General features: G+C 42.2%; 1 protein-coding gene across 1 annotated transcript in view; it reads right to left on the bottom strand.

Annotated features, from left to right (window-relative positions):
- Nucleotides 1-21,959, bottom strand: part of KIF16B (kinesin family member 16B) — a 3,706,250-nt gene that overhangs the window by 2,796,941 nt on the left and 887,350 nt on the right. The window contains exon 5 of the mRNA XM_044056090.1: nt 11,842-11,939. Coding sequence (XP_043912025.1) covers nt 11,842-11,939 — 98 coding nt within the window. The remainder of the gene's footprint in view (nt 1-11,841; nt 11,940-21,959) is intronic.

Genomic DNA, 21,959 nt, shown 5'->3' with positions numbered 1-21,959 from the left:
TGGAAGAAGTAACTCCTTGAACGCCATCAATGCAAACTGGACTGCTAACATCTCCTTCATGTTGATATGTAGATGCTGTAGTCTGGCAGGCCACTTGTCTTGTATCCACTTTCCATTTAGATGAGCTCCCAAGCAGTGTCCGAGGCATCTGTCGTTAAAATCTGACTCGCCTCTGGCGGGTCACAGAGAGTCCCTTGTTTAGGTGACATTCCTGAGCCCACCACAAGAATTCCTTTTGAAGGCAAGGTATTATTTGAATGACAGTGTCCAAATCTTGGCAGTGCTGTGTCCATACATTTTGAGATACCATTGCAGCTTCCTCATATGCAGTTTGGCATTGGGAAGCACCAGAATACAAGATGCCATGAACCCTAATGCTTGAAGGACTGTCCTTGCAGTCAGCACGGACTGATGAGATAGTTGATGGAAGTAAAGTGACAGACTCTTTTGTTTGTCCGGGGTTAAAAGGCCATCTGGGCTGCTGTATTCAGTCTCACACCCAGAAAGCACATGTCTTGAGAGGGTACTAGACTGGACTTTATTTCGTTCACAGAATACCCTAGGCATCTTAGCACTGCTATGACATATTCCAGATGCTGTAGAAGGTGTTCCTTTTCTTGAGCCAGAATCAGGCAGTCGTCCAAGTAGGGATAAATTTGAATGCCTTGAAGCCTGAAGTAAGCTATCACTGGAGCCAGAACCTTTGTGAATACTCTGGGCAGTAGATAAGCCAAAGGGCAATGCAGAGAACTGATAATGAAAATCTCCAGTTCGAAACCGCAGATACTTTCTGCAACTTAGCCTTATGGGCACATGAAGGTAAGCTTCCTTGAGATCCAAAGTTACCATCCAGTGATCCTTGCCCAGCAGAGGTAACAGTTGCTGTAACGTCAACATCTTGAACTTGGGAATGTCCAGATAAGTGTTGAGGATAGATAAATCCAAAATTGGTCTCCACGTGTTCCCCTTCTTTGGCACTAGGAACAGGCGAGAATAAAATCCAAGCCCCTTTCTGACACAGGGACTGGCTGAATAGCCCCTATCTGGAGTAACTGAGAAACTTGCTTGTGAGCCTCTTTTCTTTGTGGAGGAGGAACATCTGGCATGCCTTTGAAAGGGGCATTGTGTGGAAATAAAATCTGTACCCGTGATGAATGATATCCAGCACCCATCTGTCTTGAGTGATTAAATCCCAATTTTCTTTGAAAAGAGACAATCTTCCTCCCAAAGGAGCTGCCAGACGAGAGTCCACTGGCAGCTGAAAAGGCAGGTCATTGGTTCTGCTTACGAAAGGACTGACCCCTGCCCTCACCAGAAGTCTGAGCAGGTGAACTGTCTGATCTAGGCCTAAACGAACCTTGAGCCCTGCCCCTACCACGTCTAGATCTACCCCTAGACTGGGAACCATAAGCAGGATATGTCCACCCCTTAGCAGGCCAATTTCTACTAAACTTCGGAGGCTGCACCTGCAAAAAATCTTTAACAGTCTGCATAGACTTAGCTTTGTCCTCCATTTTCTTTAAAACTGCTTCCACAGGCGGTCCAAACAACACATCAGACTGTAAAGGAGCATCCAAAATCCTGGTCTTAACATGCTCAGCTAAATTCTGATCCTTCAACCATGCATGTCTGCGAAGAACAGAACTAGTAGCAGCCACCCTCGAGGAGGCCTGAACAGCATCAAAACCACACTGCAAAGAATGCTTACCCACTTGTTCAGACACATGAACCAAATCCAGCAATTCTTTACACTCAATACCTTCCGCCAAAGCATCCACCTTAGATTTTAATTGTGAAAGGAGATAATTCTGATATTTCAGCATATGAAATTGACAATTCAACCCTCATGGCTAGAGTGGAAGAAGTATATACTTTCTTACCCCACCTATCCAAAGCCCTTGCCTCTTTATCAGAGGGTACAGGATTTTTAACCACAGAAGCTTTAACACCTTTAGGCCCCTGAGAAACAGTTTCTGGGTCCGCCCTGGGACTCTTAAACAAATACTTATGAGCTTCGGGCACCCTATAATACCTATCAGGCTTAACAGGAGCAGGAGGCAAGGAATCAGGGTTCAGAGAAGCCTCTGCAAAACATCCTCCACCACATTCAACACAGGAGGAATAGCTAAGGGCCTATGCTGGGGCAAAACAAGAATTCCCTAAGCCTTTTCTGGAGTCAGAGTAATCTTGGCCTTCCCATTTAAAGTGCTCCCTCATGGAGGAAGAGTCTCTGAAAATGAAAAATCCTCAGGAGGAGAAGCTGAAGGAGTGGAATCATCCACATCAGAATCAGAATAAGTAGGAAACTCTTGCAAGTCTTCCACAGAAGACTCTGAAGCCTGTGAACACTGTTCAAAACTATCAAACTCCTGTTCCACCCTAGGCCTCTTATCAGGTGGGGGCATAGAACCTCTAATCAGAGTAATCAAATCTTCTGCCATTTTAAGCATATGTTTCTTAGGCACAGAGCCCGAAACGTTAGGAGAAGCCCCCACAGAAGCTGAACTTGGCCTTCCTCTAAAAGAAGCTTTGGCAACAGAAGGAGAGGCCCTAACTACCTTGGGAAGAGAGGGAAGAACAGTTACCTGAGAAGCCCCTCAGCCTGGCCTACCTCCTGAGAGGGCACATCCTGTAACAGTAAAGTATCTGCCTGAGACTCCATAGAGACTCCTGGCAAAACCTCTGGCTCCCCTGAGCCTTCTAAAGGACCGACGTCCGGGACTGCCGGTTCCTCACCCCTAGACTTCACTGTTTTGTCCTTGCGCTTCTTAGATGAAGCAGGCCGGAGCATCCGGCGGCATAGTATAATTGCAACGCTTCCCAAACACTAACCTAGCACAATCAAGCCTCCTCTTAATAGTGCTTTGTTAAATCTAGCACAAGAGCGGCAACCAACAACGCCGTGCTCAGGCCCTAAACAAGGTATACACAATGTATGATAATCCCTATGCGGTATCTGCTTCCCACAAGAAATACAGTTATTCACTTTTTCTGACATCCGGTTAAATACTGAGGCAAGAGAAAACCAAAATGTTCCCCAACCGGGTTACTTAGCCAACTCTGTACTCGGTCTGAAACTCCGGTTTCGGAAAATCTCAGAACGCCAACCTGCACTCGCAAAATTGCTTCTGCATCGGACCATGCGGCAAAAAAGACTGAGGAAATGACGCCGGTCATGCGCATTAGTACCCTGACGTACTGACGTCAGTCTAAGGCGCCATGACCGACGTCAGCCTTATACTCTGGTATTCGGGCCGACTGGGACGCGGACTATACCCAATTGTCAGGACTGCAGCAAGGGAAGACGAAGAACATCATCTCTACTGAGCTGGTGTTACTTAAATACATATTTCTACAGGGAAAATGGCCTTAACCGGCAACTTAAATATGCCATCAGTATAACTCCTTGTAATGACCATTTCATGTGGCAGATCTAATTTCAGAATTTAGATGCACATTAAGTCATTAAAGATGACATGATAAACTTAAGTGGCTTATGTACATCAGTCTCCAAGAGTGATTACTTAAAGTTTTAATGCCAGTAGGTAAAAGAGACTGTGCCTTCTATACAGCAGTAGTGAATATAAGACTTCACATATATTTCACAGTAAATATCTTCCAAAGCTGCATTACACTCATTTTAGATCACAGGATGGAATATGGTTTCTGCATGTGGTGGGAAAAGCCAGCACTAGCATTTACACCAAAAGTAAAATCCCTATTCATTTCTCCAAGATGTGGACCATTTTGACAGTGGAATTATACTAGTCTCCCCAAATGTTAACTCAATATTTTGTGACATATTGCATGAAGATAAAGCCGCACCTCGTAATACTTAAAAGCATACATTTCCTGAAAATTTTACTACAAAATTTCAAATGGTTTCAGAGATTATGATGTTACAGTGGAAAATACCACCAGCAAACCTACATAGTCATTACGCTGCTCAATGTTTTTTCCATTTAGTTCACAAAAATCACATGTATTCATTGCTTCCTGACTGGAAGGTTCATATGTTGGTACTAGGCTATCAGCCCTAGGTCCTATACTAGCCTAGCCATAACATTACCCTGGCTATTTCTTCCCACAATACTTACTCCCCTGGACCCCAGGGTGAATTTCCCATCTCCCATCCAATCATCAAGGTTCCTTTTGAAGAGGGCCAAAGAGGCGGTCTGCTTGACATGTATGGGCAATCTTTTCCCGATTCTGGGGAGTCTCTGGGTCTGGAACCTATCCCTCCAGCATGTTTTGTAAACCAACTAAATTTCCAAATCATACTTTTACGCCAGAACTTAAAAATATACATTTTTCAAAAAAGTGATATTTGTGTTATTTTAAATGTTACCTCAAACAATGTGCTAAATAAGGTGGAGAATCCACGTGTCTTGCCCAGTACCTTTTATAACAAACTCTGGAAGCAATATAGAGACCATGGCATATGTAAGCAGGGCCAAACTGATGCCAGAATGGCTATTAGAAATTAACAAAATGCAACATTTCCAAAACATTTAGCCAGTTGGATTGGATCATGTCTTAATCAGTCCATTTACCTGTTAAGAAAATGTAAACATGCATGCATGTATGCATAAAAAAAAATTGTGGCAGTCACTTTTCAGAGCAGCAAATGCAGAAAACATCAAAAACATACAGTGTTATAAATGACATACAAAATTATATTTTGTTTTACTGAAATTCATGAAGCAGCTGCTCCACTGTCCATTAAACACCTTAACCCAAATATATTTCATGGACAGGCCCTACTATAATTTCAAGAAAACTTCCTTTTGTGTATAGGGACCAATAACAGCCACAATTAATAAAGGAGCAGTCTCTCTTTGAAAATGGTCAGCAGTACATGTGTTAACATACCGCCAACAATCTGTTTTATGGCAGAATGACATATCTCCCCAACTACCCGTCTCCATAGGGGTTCCCCAAGGATCCATCCTTGGACCCCTACTTTTCTCTGTTTACACCAATAATCTAGCCTCTGCCACCAAACATGGCACACTCATCCAATACGCAGATGACTCCACCATCATCTGCTCAGCCCAGTCCCTACCCAAACTGCAAAAAGTCACACAGGAAGCCTTTTCCTCTGTTGAAACATGGTTATCCGATGCCCAATTAATACTCAACCCAAACAAAACTAAACTACTCATCTTCCAACCCACCAAACATACTCAAAACAACTCTCACTTTAACATCACAGCAAAAAGACAACACCACTATATACCCAACTGAACACACCAAATTGCTAGGAGTGGAAATAGACAATAAACTAAAATTTGACATTCACATATTCATGACCATAAAAAAAGTCCACAAAAAACTAGGAGCATTATACAGAAATAAACAATTTCTCACCAAAGCAGCAAAATTTTCAATAGCAAATTCCCACCTTATCTCCACCCTACTTTATGCCTCTCCGGTATATACCAACCTAAGGCAATGTGATCTAAACAAGCTAGAGACCTGCTACAACAAAATCACCAAATTCGCCACAGGGGCATCCTACCGTAGTCACCACTGTCTCTCACTTGCTGAACTGGGCTGGCTTGAACTCTCTCACCTCCTTCAGTGGCATCAACTCTCACTCGCCCACAAAAGTACAGTTTTGTACCTACCATAAATGTAGATGTTCAAGTGCTAATACAGCTGCAGTCATAACAGATGGGTTCTCCTGCCGTCAGGCAGGTCCTCGGTCGGCCGAATTCCAAAGTCTAGGTCCGGCGTCGGTTGTCGTCACTTCTTCCCTGACGTCAGTGCAACAGGGGTATAAAAGAACCAGCCAACGCCATTTTCTTCAGTTTTTCTTGCCCCAGATGTCAGGTGCCCCCAGAAGGAAGGCAATACATAAAATTATGTAGTAATGCAATGCAATATAATCAAAAAACAGTAGTTGCAAGCAAATACACCATAAAAGAATACCCATATAGGGGAAGGAGGGAGGGAAACCTGGACTGCAGCTGTATTAGCACTCTAACATCTACATTTATGGTAGGTACAAAACTGTACTATGTTCATCGTGCATACAGGTGCAGTCATAACAGATGGGTAGAATCCCAAAGCTAAGAAAGGGGTGGTAGGCACTAGGTGGAACTAGGAGGAGCCAAAATGCCCTGCAAGACTGCAGTGGCAAAGCCTGCTCTAGATTTGGAGTATAATGGTAGGTTGTAGTGTTTGGAGAATGTATGCACAGAACTCCAAGTGGCTGCTTCCAAAATATCCTTGGTAGGAACTCCTCTGAGGAAGGCTGCAGAGGTGGCTGTGGCCCTGGTGGAATGAGTTCTAATGCCTGTAGGTACAGTTTTGCCATGAAAGGAATAGCAAAATCGTATACAATGGGCTATCCATTTTGAGATTGTCTGTTTGGAAATTGGTTTTCCTTGAGCTCCTACCGCATAGGCCACAAAGAGCTGTTCTGATTTTCTGAAAGGTTTTGTTCTGTCCAAATAATAACGCAGTAGCCTGTGGATGTCCAAGGAATGTAGTAATCTCTCTCCTTTGTTTTGAGGATTGGGATAAAAAGTAGGTAAATGTATGGCCTGATTTAAAGCTACCCTGGATACCACTTTAGGCATAAAGGACGGGTTGGTTCGTAAGGAAACTCTGTCCTGATGGAAGATGATAAAAGGCTGAACAGCCATGAGAGCCTGTAGTTCTGAAACTCTATGAGCTGAAGTGATAGCCAGAAGGAAAGCTGTTTTCCAGGACAAATATTGTAAATCTGATGAGGCAGCTGGCTCAAAAGGAGGCAAAGTCAGTTTTTCCAGAATGAAATTGAGATCCCAAGCAGGTATTGGTTGTTTCCTTGGAGGTCTTAAATTCTTAGCCCCTCTGAGGAACTGTCTTAAAAGAGGGTGAGAGAATAAAGGAGGATCTGTGTTGTATTCTGCAGAAATGGCTGAGGCATGGATTTTGATGGAGGAGAACAAAAGTCCACTGCTTAGCAGTTCAGCCAAATATTGTAGTATTTGAGGTAAATTCAGTTTTCCAGGGTTCTGGCCCTTTTTCTCATTCCAGACACAAAAACGTTTACATTTTGCAGAGTAAGCTTTTCTAGTTGATGGCCTTCTGGCCTCCAAAATGACATCCTGCACCTCCTTGGAGAGTAGGGCTTGCTGTGATGCTAAGGGATCTTCCATGCGGCTAGATTGAGTGTTTTTAGCTGACTGTGAAGAGTTTTGAAGCTGTGCTGAGTCAGAAGAAGAGGCATTAGAGGCAGGGTCCATGGAGGGGAATGCGTCAGGCTCCTCAGGAGTGGGTACCAGTGTTGCCTTGGCCATTCCGGAGCAATGAGGATCATCTTTGGTCTGTCTGCTCTGGTCTTCAATAGGACTTTGGGCAGCAGAGGAAGAGGCGGGAAGGCATAAACTGTCATTGATGTCCAACTGAAAGAGAGAGCGTCCACTCTCCAGGCCTTTGGATGGAAGATCCTCGAGCAGAATTTTGTCAATTGATGATTTTTGTGGGAGGCAAAGAGATCTATGTCTGGCCATCCCCATTCTTGTATTATTTCTGTAAAAACTTTTGGATGCAACTTCCATTCGTGTGGATCTGTCATATTCCTGCTTAGGTTGTCTGCCAGCGTGTTTTCCTTGCCTGGCAAGTACTGTGCTTGTAGTTCCATTTGTAAGTCCATGGCCATGTTCCAAAGTGACATGGCCAGTCTGCATAGGGGATAAGAATGTGTTCCTCCCTGCTTGTTTATGTACCACATAACTGTGGTGTTGTCCGTTCTTATCAATAGTTGACTTGGTTGTAGAAGGTCCTTGAAAGCTATAATAGCATTTATTAATGCTAGCATTTCATTTTGATTGATGTGAAGGTGCTTTTCTTTTTGGGACCATTTGCCCTGAATGCACCGGTCTGTCATGTGCGCCCCCCAGGCGTAGTCCGAGGAGTCTGTTGTGATGGCTTGATTTGCTTGAGGCTTGCTGAATGGAAGACCTGTGTTTGTTTGACATGCTTGAGCCCACCACAGAAATTCCTTTTGCAGACATGGAATTAGTGGTATTATTGTTTCCAAACTGTGGCTGTGTTGAGACCATATGTTTTTTAGGTACCATTGTAGTTTTCTCATATGCAGCTTTGCACATGGGATTAGTAAGATGCAAGATGCCATGAATCCCAGAGCCTGCAGGATTTTCCTTGCAGTCAGCCTGGTGCAATTTGCCAGTGTTCTGAAATATTGAATTAGTTGCCCCTGCTTCTCTGGCGTGAGGTAGGCCATCTGGGTGTTTGTGTACAAATTGGCACCCAGGAAAATTATATTCCAAGAGGGTATTAGCCATGATTTCTCTTCGTTGACTGTGTATCCCAGAGAGTTTAATAACATTATTACATAAGCCAGATGTTTCAGAAGAATGTGCTTGCTGTCCGCTTGGATCAGGCAGTCGTCCAAATAAGGGTATATTTGTATCCCTTGAAGTCTGCAGTAGGCAATTACTGATGCCAGGCATTTCGTGAATACTCTGGGCGCAGTAGATAAGCCAAACGGCAATGCAGAGAATTGATAATGGGTTGTACCTGCAAGAAATCTGAGGTATCTTCTGCAATTTTGTCTGATTGGGACATGCAGGTATGCCTCCTTGAGGTCCAATGTTACCAGCCAAGACTCCTTGCCCACCATGGGAAGAAGTTGCTGTAGAGTGAGCATCTTGAATTTTGGTGCAGTAGGAATGTGTTTAGGATGGAAAGATCCAAAATAGGTCTCCAATCTTTTCCCTTCCTTGGCACCAGAAATAGCCTGGAATAAAAACCTTGACCTTGTTCGTGTGTAGGTACCCCTTGAATAGCTTTCATGTTTATAAGATCTGAAATTTGCTTTTGTGCCTCTGCCCTTTGATTGTGTGGCAGTTTTGGCATGCCTCTCATTTTTGGAAGGGTATGAAAATGGAATTTGTAGCCTCTGTTTATAATGTCCAGGATCCATTTGACCTTTGTGACATGCCAATTTTTTGAGAATAGTGCCAGCTTTCCTCCTAAGGGGGCTGCCATTTGAGACCTGGTTGGCCTGCAAAGGGGACAGTCATTGGGTCTGCTTTCTGAAAGATAGTGAGTTGTCCTCACCACCTCTTTGTGTAGGAGCTTGCCATTGTCTGCCTCTGTACGATCCTTGTGATTGTCCTCTGCCCCTCGGGCACCTGTATCTGCCTCTTTGGGGTCTATCTGTGGCAGGAAAGGACCAGTTTTTGGAAGGCCAATTTCTACTAAAACGTGGGGGTTGAACCTGCAGAAATTCTTTCACAGTTTGCATTGATTTAGCCTTTTCCTCCATTTTCCGTAATACTCCCTCAGCATTTGCCCCAAATAGTACATCCTTTTGAAGAGGGGCGTCTAGTAATTTAGCTTTGACATGATCAGGCAAGGCTTGTTCCTTGAGCTAGGCATGCCTACGTATGACTGAGCCTGTAACAGCAGCTCTACATGAGGCCTCTAGAGCATCAAAACCACATTTGTAAGGTATGTTTACCCACTTGTTCTGCACTATGCATTAAATCCTGCAACTCCTTCAAGTATGGTTGTTCAGGTTGTGACATTTTACTTTTCAACTGAGATAACAGAAACTGTTGGTATTTTAGCATATGAAACTGACAGTTTAAGGCTCTCATGGTTAAGGTAGCCGAGGTATATACCTTTTTTCCCCACCTTTCTAAGGATCTGGAATCTCTCTCGGAAGGCAGTGGATTTTTGGCAATGGAAGCCTCAACTCCCTTGGGCCCCTGTGAGATGGTTTCTAGGTCAGCAGCATGGCTTTTGTAAAGAAATTGGTGTGAGTCAGGTACCCTGTAGTACCTGTCAGGCTTAACTGGAGCTGGAGGTAGAGAGTCCGGGTTAAGGCAGGCCTCCGAGTAAACATCATCTAGGATGTCCAAGACAGGAGGTATAGCCAGAGGCCTGTGCTGGGGTAACAAATGAAATTCCCTGAGCCTTTTCTTGGAATCTGAATAATCCTGGCCTTCCCAGTGGAAGTGTTCCCTTAAGGTATGCAAAGTTTCCCCAAATGAGTAATCCTCAGGGGGGGATACAGAAGGAATAGACTCCTCTGCATCAGAGTCTTCAAAAGGGGAGTAAGACTGTTCCTGATCATCAGAGTGTTCTGAAATAATGGAGCCCTGATCAGAGGAGGGGGAATCTTCCTCCACTCTGGGCCTTTTGTCCGGAGGTGGCTGAGAACCTCTGATTAGAGTAATTAAATCCTCAGCCATTTTAAGCATCTGTTTCTTAGGCATGGGGCCTGTAGATGGGCCCTGTGTAGCTGGTCTCTTAGGGTGCATGGTTGCTTTAGACTTGGTGAAAGCCTTGATGGAGAAAGAGGAGGATGGTCTGAAGACACCTTGAGTGGAGGTGGACCTGTCCACATTCTGTGTTTCAACGCCAAGAGTGGCTTCGGTATCTGTAGTCGGGGTGTGGGCCGAGAAGCCTGCGACCTTGGGTACAGGAGACACCACCAAAGATGTGTCGTCGGTAATCAGGAGCTGTGTAGGCGCCTCACTGAGAAACAGACCATGTGTAGTCGGCTTTGGCGTGGTGTCGGTAGAGGCCGCGGACCTCGAGTGTCGGTCCTTGTCTTTGCGTTTTTTAGACAAAATCGGAGTATCCGACGACATGGTATAGTTAAATGCTTTCCCAAAAAAATGTTGGGCGAACTCCACCCGACGCTTAATAGTACGTTTGTTGAAGGTAGCACAAAAGTGACAGACCGAGACGTTGTGGTCTGGGCCTAAACAAGGTATACAGAGGGAATGGAAATCCTTATGCGGTATTTGCTTCCCACAAGAAATACAATTATTAACTTTGTCTGACATCGGTCTGAGGCAAGAAAAGTTTCCCCAACGGGGTACTCAGCTTTTAAGAAGACTTCGGTTTCCAAATTTTTCGTAATCTCAGGAGCTGGCCGACCAGCACTTGCGAACTGCTTCTGCTTCGGGCACCGCGCGGCAAGAAAGACTGAAGAAAATGGCGTCGGCTGGTTCTTTTATACCCCTGTCGCACTGACGTCAGGGAAGAAGCGACGACAACCGATGCCGGACCTAGACTTTGGAATTCGGCCGACCGAGGACCCGCCTGACGGCAGGAGAACCCATCTGTTATGACTGCAGCTGTATGCACGATGAACATCTAGTAAACCATCCACTAAATGTCCCATCCCTCCAGAATCTACTCCAACCCTATCGCACCACCAGACCACTAAGATCCAGCAACAAAAATCACTTGCAGATCACTAAAGCCAATAACTCTGCTGGTGAAGCACTATTCTCTTGCGCCATAGCCAAATTATGGAACTCACTCCCACCCACAACTACCTCCGTACCATCATGCACCAACTTCAAAACTTATTAAAAGCGCACCTAAAAACATGCTGGCTATGCCCTTGCAACTCCCACTCTAATATCATCCACCCCATCCAACTACTACCTTTCTTTCACCTCCACTAACTACCTTGATTATAGCAAGCTCAGATGCTCATAAGCCAGCACTTATTATACAGCAGGAACTTCTCATTGTTACATTTGTTAATGCCTGTTATGTACTTCACAGATAAAGATTCTAGTTGTCTACTGATGTACTATGTTCTTCATCTGTAAATATGTTGTAAGTAATTTCTATGTTAAATTGTTAACCGCTATGTAATCCAATGTAACGACTGTCTGTTTATTTTACTGTGGAGCTTTTCTCCCCGGGCCTCCGCTGAAAATGGACCCACATCCAGTCGGACACTCCCGGTCAACAAATTTAAATAAATAAATAAATAAATAAATAAATATGGAAAAGGACGAATATGAATAACTGTTATCTTGTACAATCAATAGAAAACCACAAAAAACTCACCTTACTTCTGTACGAAAAGAAGCCTCATCCCATCTTCGTTTACCAGCTATCCTATTGAACAGACCTTCACATATTCGTGGTATTAATCCTACATCATCCTGTAAGTAAAATACCATTTTAATGCATTTACGAATAAAGTACATGACTTTCAAATTTCAACGAGAATAATACACAGTGTGTAAAATGAATGAATGAGACTGTCTCTCTCTCAGCTTTTGTACTCAACAATTCTGGACAAATCCAAAAATAATGGAGTAGGGAGACTAAGGCCCAAAATTAGGATCAATTTTTAAATATTACTCTAATTTATTTAAACGTCAACAGAACAAGATTCACATCAACATGCATTTATGAACAATATGCAACTCTAATATCTGCCATTACTGATTGCCTGCAATCCTCAGTAGTTTAATAGAAAAACAAATATTTAATGAGAGATATGGCAAAAATAGGAAGTAAAATCAGGGATGTTCTACAAAATCAGGAACAGCTAAGAGGCATGGCTGTATGTTTATTCCCATACATCACCTAGCAACTGACACTGATTTCAGAAACTAAAAGAAAGGCTTGGCTAGATAACTTTTTCAGAGCAGCCTGCACATCTAATGGATCATTACTATGCATCTACCATCTTTATCTCCTTTTTCAAAAGAAAACAGGAACACTGGAACAAAACTAGACAAGCGATTATAAGGACCATATATATATTTAAACCGACACATTTAAATTTTGTGCAACCCTTTTCAAGCAGACATTCACTACTATGTTGAGCAACTGAAGTGTTTCTGGACCCAGCTCAGTACACACTGCCAAGAATTCTCTCCTCAACTGCCATCACATATTTTATTTTATAGCGCCAGCAATAAATATCATCTAATTTAATTTAGTGCTGCCTGTTTATGAATACATTTCATTCTGAGAACTGATTTCTTTTAGCACTTTAGCTGCCCTTCTGAGGTAATTAAAGTATGAAAAAGTTACATAAGGTGCTTACCATCAAGAGCAGATTAGCAGTACCTTAGGCCCAGAGCATTTTTCAAACAATGGCCCTCTCCACACACATACTTTTTTTTTTTTGGGGGGGGGGCATGCATCATTTGTATTTATCTTCCTTTCAACCTGCTATAATTATAAACCATCAATGTCCATACTCATCAGTTATAACTGCTTGACTGTGTACACCTCAAATTTTCAAGTGTCCAAGTGAGATACAAAAATTGTCACAGTTAAGTATTCCACTATGCTTTACAGAAATGCACACTAATGCTGCAAATCCAGACTAGTGACTTGATCATGAAAGCAGGGTACACCATTCTTATCTACAGACTACTCCCATACTCGGCAATCATAGCCTCACGGTTGACTGCACACACCTCAAATTTGAGTGTTTCTGACAAAGTAATGTATTTTAGCTATGTTTCACACAAATACACAGTATTCCAGTTATTACAAATTATTTCACATATATGCAAACCAGTCATGCAAAACCGGACTGTTTAAAATGACTGAACTACACAAAGGTAAGCTACATTCATCCAGCCACAGACACCCCTCACATCCACTAAGCAAATGAAGCCACAAGTGACTGCTGTAAAACATGCCTTTCAATCTCTTGCAGCAAGAATTAGAACAAAGCCAAACAAAATGAGGGACACAGGCCTAGAATAATGAATAAATTGTAAATTTTGTTTGTGTCTTTCAGCTTTTCCCGGTTAGGGGTCGCCACAGCGGAACTCCGGTCGGCTAATGCTTGGTAGTTGATTTTTACGTGCCGAGTTACCAGCCCTGATGCACAACCTTCAACGAAGGTATGCCCATTCACACGTCTCCACGCAGAAGACGCTCTAGCTGAGAATCGAACCGGACAGCATCTTACTGTGAGGCGACAACGTTACCACAGCATCACCACCGCGGGTTAATGAATAAACTCTAAATATTACCGTTAAAAATATTAAAAGTTGCTAGAGTAAACATTTTTGCATTGGCATGCACTTTTGAGAAACATTAACTCAAACTCTAATGAAGGTCATTATTTAGTGAATACAATCTTCAATGATTTGCCAGAAAAACACAATTTCATGAGGAACAAATCAAAATGAGGCAAAGTCAAATACATTCTACAAAAACAGGCACATTGTCAACCTGTTTTCATACAAACAGCTCCCAAAGCTTACTTCAAATAAATGCACACTAGCCCTGCTGAGAGAATGACAACAGTATAAGCTGCTTTCATACAAAGCTGGCCCTCCTCCCACAGTCCTCATTGACTTGGCAGAAAAAAAGAAGTTATGTTCTTACCATAACGGTCCATCTGTGTTATTGATCTTCATTCATTCTTGAACTGCTGGGTCTTGGTTCTGTCCTCGCTACCGGCTCTGCCATTTTATCAAGCTCGCGCCAGCCAGAAATTCTCAAGCTAAGGCTACCAACAGTGCCTCTTTTTCTTTCCCTTCAGCTCAAGTCTTGCCCATAGAATATGGAGAAAAAAGTGACAGCTTTGTCAGAACAACTACCCTATCAGGATCCCAGGACTATCTCCAAATCTCCAGGAGTCTTTGGAGGGGGGTAAGGAGGGTGGGATGTCAAGAATGAATGAAGATCGAAAACACGGGATGGAACGTTATGGTTCTTTATCTGATGTTGTCAATCTTCATTCATTCTTGAACTGTTGGGACAGAGTCTCTAGCTACTTTAAACCTTGGAAGGTCCTAGGGAAGGACATTCCTGAGCACCATAGAGCCAAAGGATGCTCTCCCCCTGGCGACCTTATCTAATTCATAATGAGTGATAAAGGTATGGGGGGGGGTAGCCCAAGTTGTGCTGCGCATATGCCATCCATAGAAGCTCTGGAATGAAAGGTTACTGAAGTGGAAACAGATCTAGTAGAATGTGCCTTAATCTTTGTTGGCTAGTCCAGCTTTTTTGAGTATAAACAAAAGCGATGCAATCTGTCAACCATTTTGATAAACTTTTGAAACTGGCTTGTCCAATCTAGTACCTAAAAAAGACAGAAACAGTTGGTCTGATTTTCTAAATGATTTAGTTCTATCCAGATAAAAATGTAATTGTCTGTGTATGTCCAACAAATGCAAGCAATATTCCCCCTTGTTTGAAAAGTTTGGGAAGAAAACTGGTAGGTCTATAGACTGACTGATATTGGAGTCTGATACTACTTAGGCAGAAAGGAGGGATTAGTTCTAAGAGATGCTCTCTCTCTGTGAAAAATGATATATGGATGTTTCACACACAAAGCCTGCAATTCTGATATTCTTCTGGCCGACGTGATGGCTATCAGGAATAAAGTTTTCCAAGATAAAAATGTAATATCACATGTGGCTGCTGGTTCAAAGGGCTGATGGACCACACTTTGTAAGGCTAGTATTAAATTCCAAGGCTCAGTGGGCTCTTTAAAAGGTGGTTTCAAATGCAAAACGCCCTTTAGAAAGGCTTTGCAAAGGTGATGAGACATCAAAGAACGGTCATCAAAACCATTATGAAAATTTGAAATAGCAGCTAAATGAACTCTAACAGTAGAGGCAGAGGCTCCAGACTGGAACAAGGTTGATAGATATTCTAATACCTTGTCAAGTGAAGCTGAAAAGGGCTCAGTTTGTTCTTCCCCCGAGACCAAAACACAAATCTATTCCATTTATTCAGGTAAAGTTTCCTGGTGGACGGTTTACGAGAAGCTAAAAGTATCTTTTGTACTGGGGAAGATAGGTTATTTATTATATAAAAATAAGACGTTTATAAAATCTGCTTATATTGTTTGTTTTATTAAAAACTCTGCACTTGTTTTATTGATTTTTACTTCACTGATGAAAAGTCAGTTTGTGTATTAAATTGTTGGGGTTAGCAAGTTGCAGTATGTCTTTGGATAGGTACCTATTAATATGCTGTCTCTAACTTGAGAGCTAAACAGATTTACTCAATTAATTAACAGCAACTTGGTAGAGGTTAAGAAGTATATAAAGTATTTTTAGCTTATGTTGTTTCATTCATGGTCTGAAGAAGTGTCTGTGATGTGAAAGCACTAACAGTATTAAAGTTTTTATATTATTTCTGCCGTGTTTCTCCCTAGGATTCATTTTGCTGAAGAAGATAGGTTATTTTGCCTGGCAATTACTGGAAGTGGAGGAACCAAGATGTCAGCTTGAGACGTTTTAGATTGGGATGAACTAGTCCCTGTGGGTGAGACAACAGATCTGGAGTTGGATCCAGAGTCCACGGAAGGTGAACCAGGTGAGGCCAAAGAAAGGGAAACCAGACTTGACGGGGCCAATAAGGTGCAATGAGGATCACTGCTTCTCAACCGTTGGGCTTTCTTCAAAAACTGGGGAATTAGGGGAGTTGGTGGGAAGGCGTAAAGTAGTCCCTGGGGCCAATCGTGTAGGAGAGTATCTCTCGATTACTCCCCCTGAAGGGGGATTAGGGCATAGTAGCTGCTGCACTTGTGGTTTGTGGGTGAGGTGAACAGATCGCAGCAAGGCTAACCCCACTGACGAAAAATCTTCGCCACCACAATGGGACTGAGAGACCACTCGTAAGGCAGGAGAATGCATCTGCTCAGTTTTTCCCCAATCACGCTGGAATTCCCCAGGATGTGCGCTGCTATCAGAAAGCGGTTGGAAGCGATCGCCCATTGCCAAACTCTCAGGGCTTCCTGACATAAAGGTTAGGATCTGGTTCCCCCCTGTTTGTTGATGTACCAGACCACTGACATGTTGTCTGACTGAATAGCAACTGTCCCTGAAGGGAGGGTGGATTGAAAAGCTTGCAACACTATGAGCACTGCCCTCCGTTCTAGGACGTTAATATGCAAACTGACCTCTAGAAGGGACCAAGTGCCTTGGACTGTCTTTCCCTGAAAATGACCCCTCTCACCCCATCAGGGAAACATCCGTGGTCACTACAGCCTTGGGCTGAGAGGGTGAGAAGGGGTAGCTCCACAATTTTTCTTCTTGTTTCATCCACCAAAGTAAATCGTGCTTGCAACAGTTGGTTATGCAGAGTGGATGTGACAATGGATGTGTTAGCAGAGATCACTGTGATGTGAGAAGCCACTGAAGTAACCTCATATGGTATCTCACTAGAGGAACTAGGGGGATTGTTGCTGCCATAGACCCAAGAAGTTGTAAAACCAGACAAGCCAGAACTTTGTCTTGAGACAGTATCACTTGGAGCTACGACCTCAGCCTTGTCAGTCTGTGAAGAGGGAGAGAGGCAATGCAAGATCTTTTGTTTAATGCTGCTCCGATGAATTTGGTGTCTTGTGTGGGGGGATAGTTTGGACTTTTTTTTTCTGTTTATTTGCCTCAGAACCCTGCAAGCCTCATAATGGAGTCCAAGGCGAAAAGCAGTAGATGCCTAGAGGGGTGGTGAAGAGCCAGTTGTCTAAATGTGGAAACACTCGGAATCCTTGTAGCCTTAAGTGAGCTGGTACCACTGCTTTGCATTTGTTGAACACCCTGGGGGCTGTGGTGAGACCAAAGGGCAGTGCTCAAAATTGATAATGACTGGCTCCCAGCTGAAAGCGAAGATATCTTCTGGAACGCTTGTCCATTTTTATGTGGTAATACGCATCCTGAAGATCTATAGAGCACATCCACTCGTCTTTCTCCAGAAAAGGAAGGATAGACTGAACTGTGACCATCTGAAATTTTGTCTGTTGAACAAACTTGTTCAGTACACTGAGGTCTAAGATTGGCCTACAGTCCCCTGTCTTTTTTGGCACTAAAAAGAATCTCGAGTATAATCCGGATCCTATTTGGTCTGGTGGGACTGTATGGATGACTCTTTTTTGAAGCAGCTTTTGGATTTCAAGTGCTGCTATATCCCTCTTACTAGGTGGAACATCAGGGATTCTTCTTAGTGGTCTGGAATAAAGGTTGAAGGGGATATGGTAACCTCTAGTAATTACTGTCTGCAACCAGGAATCTGATGTTACTGTGTGCCAGGCTAGATGGTGCAAAGAAAATGTTCCCCCCACTGCCTCCAGAGGTAGGCCATGGGGCCGCTGCTCAGGAGAGTTGGTAGGGTTGTCCAGAGAAAGAATCTCTGTAGCCCTAGTTACGGAGACCCCCTCTGCCACGGGAGGGGCATCTTCCCAAAGAGTTCCCCCCTCTGCCCCAGGAAGAATACCCACCATGCATGCCCCGAAAAGACCCTTGGGACTTCTTGAACCACATCTTTCCATTCCTCTGGTTCCTGCAGTAAGGTCATTGAGGAGTGAAAAAACATGTGCCCACAGCAGAAAGGGTCTTTCCATCCTTCTCACACCTGGCTAATGTGTCTCTGTCGTTTGGGCCAAACAATGAGGTAGCATCTACTGAAGCGTTGATAAAAGAAGACTTGAAAGAGTCCACAAAGTCACACAAGTGTATCCAGGTGTGATGCCTACTGGCAACACCTGTACCCGCTGCCCTTGCTGTCCCTTCGTCTGTGTGCACAATAAGCCACATAGACAAGTTGGATATTGATTCAAGGGTCACAAGCTAGGAGGCAACCTTATTGTGCACCTCATCAGACACTGATCCAGCCAAGGTCCCTGAAAGCTCCGTTATCAGGTCCCTTTCAGGTCATAGTAGTATGATACTCCAGAACGCAACACAAGTACACTGTAGTTGGTGAAGCAGACTTCTTTCTTTATTGCATTCTGGTACCTTGGCCTTCGCCTTCTCAAGGAATACATTCATCTTGCATATCACCACACCTTTTATATCCTTAACCATGTGAAATTAACATAATTAAATGCAATCAAACAATTAATTAAACCATTCAACAACCATTAAGTGAACCTATTTAAATAACTTAATGAACATTATTAAGAACATTATCAAATACATTGTTCCCATATATTAATGCCTAAAAACTTCAAAAAAACTTTTTAAATAAACATTAAGTACAAAAAAGCATTTTTGTGTACTTTAGCACCAATATAATGAATGAAATTTAATTCTAAACATTATAATGAATAATATATGACCCCATGTGTTACTCTGTGAATCTATACCAAACAATATATATAAATATATTTTTTTAAATACAGTTTTAAATATTAGATTTTTCTTTTATTTGATTGATTATAAAATTGTAGAAATATTTTTATTTTTGTTTTTACCAGAAATTATCTTTACCTTATTACTTTTTAATGTACAATGTTCATATTTCAAGGTTCATACCATTAGGAAAGTGAGTTTTGTAATTCAAAATAAATTTGGACTCCATTTCCAATAGTCTATTATGGAATCCTGCATCGCCCTCTGCATTTATTGGCCTTCCTAACACACTATATTATAAATCCTTCTGATGTCCCCTTATGGAAGTCCACAAAATGTTTAGCCACAGGGCTCTCCAGTCTTTTACGCCTGATGTCGCCCAAATGTTCCATGATTCTCAATTTTACTTTTCTGTTAGTTTGACCAATATACCATTTTTGCTTACTACAACCACACCCTATGATATACACTACTCCTACCGAATTACAATCATAATATTCTAAAGCTTTGTAACTCACATTGTTGATCTTTGTACCATCTAAATTCCTAACTTTACTGCAAATTTTACACTTGCCGCATCTATATGTCCCTACCTTTTCTGTTCTGTTGTTGTCACCCAAACTATGCCTAGTGTTCAAAATCTCTTTTAAATTGGGATATCTGCCATACGAGAAGATGATTTTGCTGGGGAAAAAATTCCCCACTATGTCATCCCCCAAAACTATTGGCCACAAATTTAGAACTGTTTCCCTTAAGATCTCAGAAAAATGGGAAAACTTGGTAACAAAAAATAACTTCTCTTGTTTACTAAATTCTGATTCAGTACTTCCTGACCTACTTCCTTTGAAAACGTGAGGACTTAAATGCTTATTTCTGACTGTTTTCCTGTCAGAACAATCCAAACATTCAGATGTTATCAGGCCCAATTCCTTCTCAACCTTTATTCTTGCTGATTTAATAATAGCCACTGGATAACCTCTCAGACTTAATTTGCTTTCTATTTTGTCAAATTCATTTCCCACCATAGTCAGATCAGAAATATTAGCCCCAATACGTTTGAATTCCCCTGAAGGTAAAGAGTTTAATAGGGACCCGCTGTGCATGCTAGAAGCATGCAAAAAATTGTCAGCGGCTGTCTCTTTATAAAAAGGTTTAAACTGAATCCTGTTATTAAATCCTACATAGAATTCAACATCCAAATATTGTATACTCTTACCCCCTTTGGTATACGTGAAATCCAAACCGCATGGATTTTTCTTGATTTCTGAAATGAATGTGTCAAAATCTGAGGGATCACCCCTACACAAAAAAAGATCATCGTCAATGTATCTTTAATATTTAACCACCTTCGTCCTGAAAAAATTGTTTGTATAAATGAAGGAATTTTCAAAATGGGCCATAAAAAGGACAGCATATGAGGGTGCATAAGGTGCCCCCATAGCTGTCCCTTCTTTTTGCAGAAAAAATTCTCCCTCAAACTCAAAACAATTATGAGTTAGACAGAACTCCAAAAGTTGTATGATGTAATTGGTTCTCGGGCCTTCCCCCAACATCTTTTCTATGGACACCAAACCCCAATGCTTATTGATGCTTGTATACAGCGACTTTACGTCTACACTTGCCCAGTAAAAATCCTGTTCCCAGAACATATTTCTCATATCTTCACTTACTTCACTGGTATTTTTGACATGGGCTTGTACCTTATGTAAATGTTGTTTTAACACTGAATCCAAGAAAATTCCTACGTTCTGCAAATATGAGCCCTTCCCTGAAACTATGGGGCGACCTGGTGGATTTCTTAAATCTTTATGAACTTTAGGAATAATAAAAAACCTGGCATTCCTTGGGTTCTCTATATACATCCTTTTCACATCTTTAGATGTAAAAAATCCTAACCGTTCACCTCTTTCTAGGACTTCTAATAATGCAGAGTTGAAATCCTTTAGCCTATTAGAAACCAACCTAGTATAGATCTTATCATCATTTAAGAGCTCTAACGCCGCCGTGTTGTACCTGTCTCTGGGTAAAATCACCCAGTTACCCCCTTTGTCAGCTTGGGTAAAAACTAAATGTTTATTACATTTTTTCATAGCTGATAGAGCATACCATTCATTCTTGTTTAAATTATAAAATTTTTTGCTTTTTACAAACTTTTCATATTCATACTCTAGCTGCTTGAATAAAGTTTTCTCAAAAACTTGTAGAGCTACACTATTTCTAGGCACATTGAATTTACTATCGTAGGGCATTCTTGGCACGTCAAACCCATCATCATTCACATTTAATGCATTTTCTTCATCAGTGAAAATATCTACCAAATCATTCTGGTGCAAAGAAATGTCCATTAATGAACTGTCCAGAATAGAGTCTGTAGTGTCATTCAATCCGGTTTCCGTTCCCATCTCCGTTTCCCTTTCCATTCTATTTTCTTCAAAAAATACCCTTAAATGCAATTTTCTGCAAAAATGCTTAACATCTAATAGAATGTCCGACAGAGAAGGGAAACGTGTTGGAACAAATTTAGGCCCCTTATACAGCACATTTCTACTTTCAACGGTAATGTCCCAGTCAGAATAATTCAAAATACGACCAGACTCACCTTCCCTAGATGATAATGCAGAGTTACTGGCAGTCTCATTGGTGTGTAATAACAAAAAATCCTCATACACGACATCCCTGGCATAAGAAAGACGGGAGATGCTGGAGTCAAAGTTATAATGTCCAACTGAACGAGCCTCATCTTCTGCTGCTTTTGTTCTGAAAACGACGCCCCTTTCCTCTGTTCTGTACTGAATTCTGCGTTGAATTTTGTCCGGAGTTGTCTACAACATCCTGAGCCCTGGTCTCCACATCTTGTTCCAAGTTTAAATTTTCAAACGAAACGCTCTTCCTTCCTGTGGACTCCGTGTCGACTGAGGAAAGCGTAGAATCCCCGACTGAACCACTTCTAACGGGCCCTCTGACGTCACACCTGGCTCCGCGCTTTCGTTTAAAGCTATACTGCCATGAAAATAACTTGCCTGATTCATGGTCTTTAATATCTCTGATAAGCTTCTTTTTCTTGCGTGTAATCACCTCCGATTCGACTTTGGACACTCTAGCTTTGATATCTATCATGTT

The sequence above is a fragment of the Protopterus annectens genome, chromosome 1.part2, assembly GCF_019279795.1.
Source record: "Protopterus annectens isolate FY-2018-M chromosome 1.part2, PAN1.0, whole genome shotgun sequence".
NCBI classification, from domain to species: Eukaryota; Metazoa; Chordata; order Ceratodontiformes; family Protopteridae; genus Protopterus; species Protopterus annectens.
The sequence above is the reverse complement of the archived record's forward strand: the minus strand, read 5'-3'. Positions and strand labels throughout refer to the sequence as shown.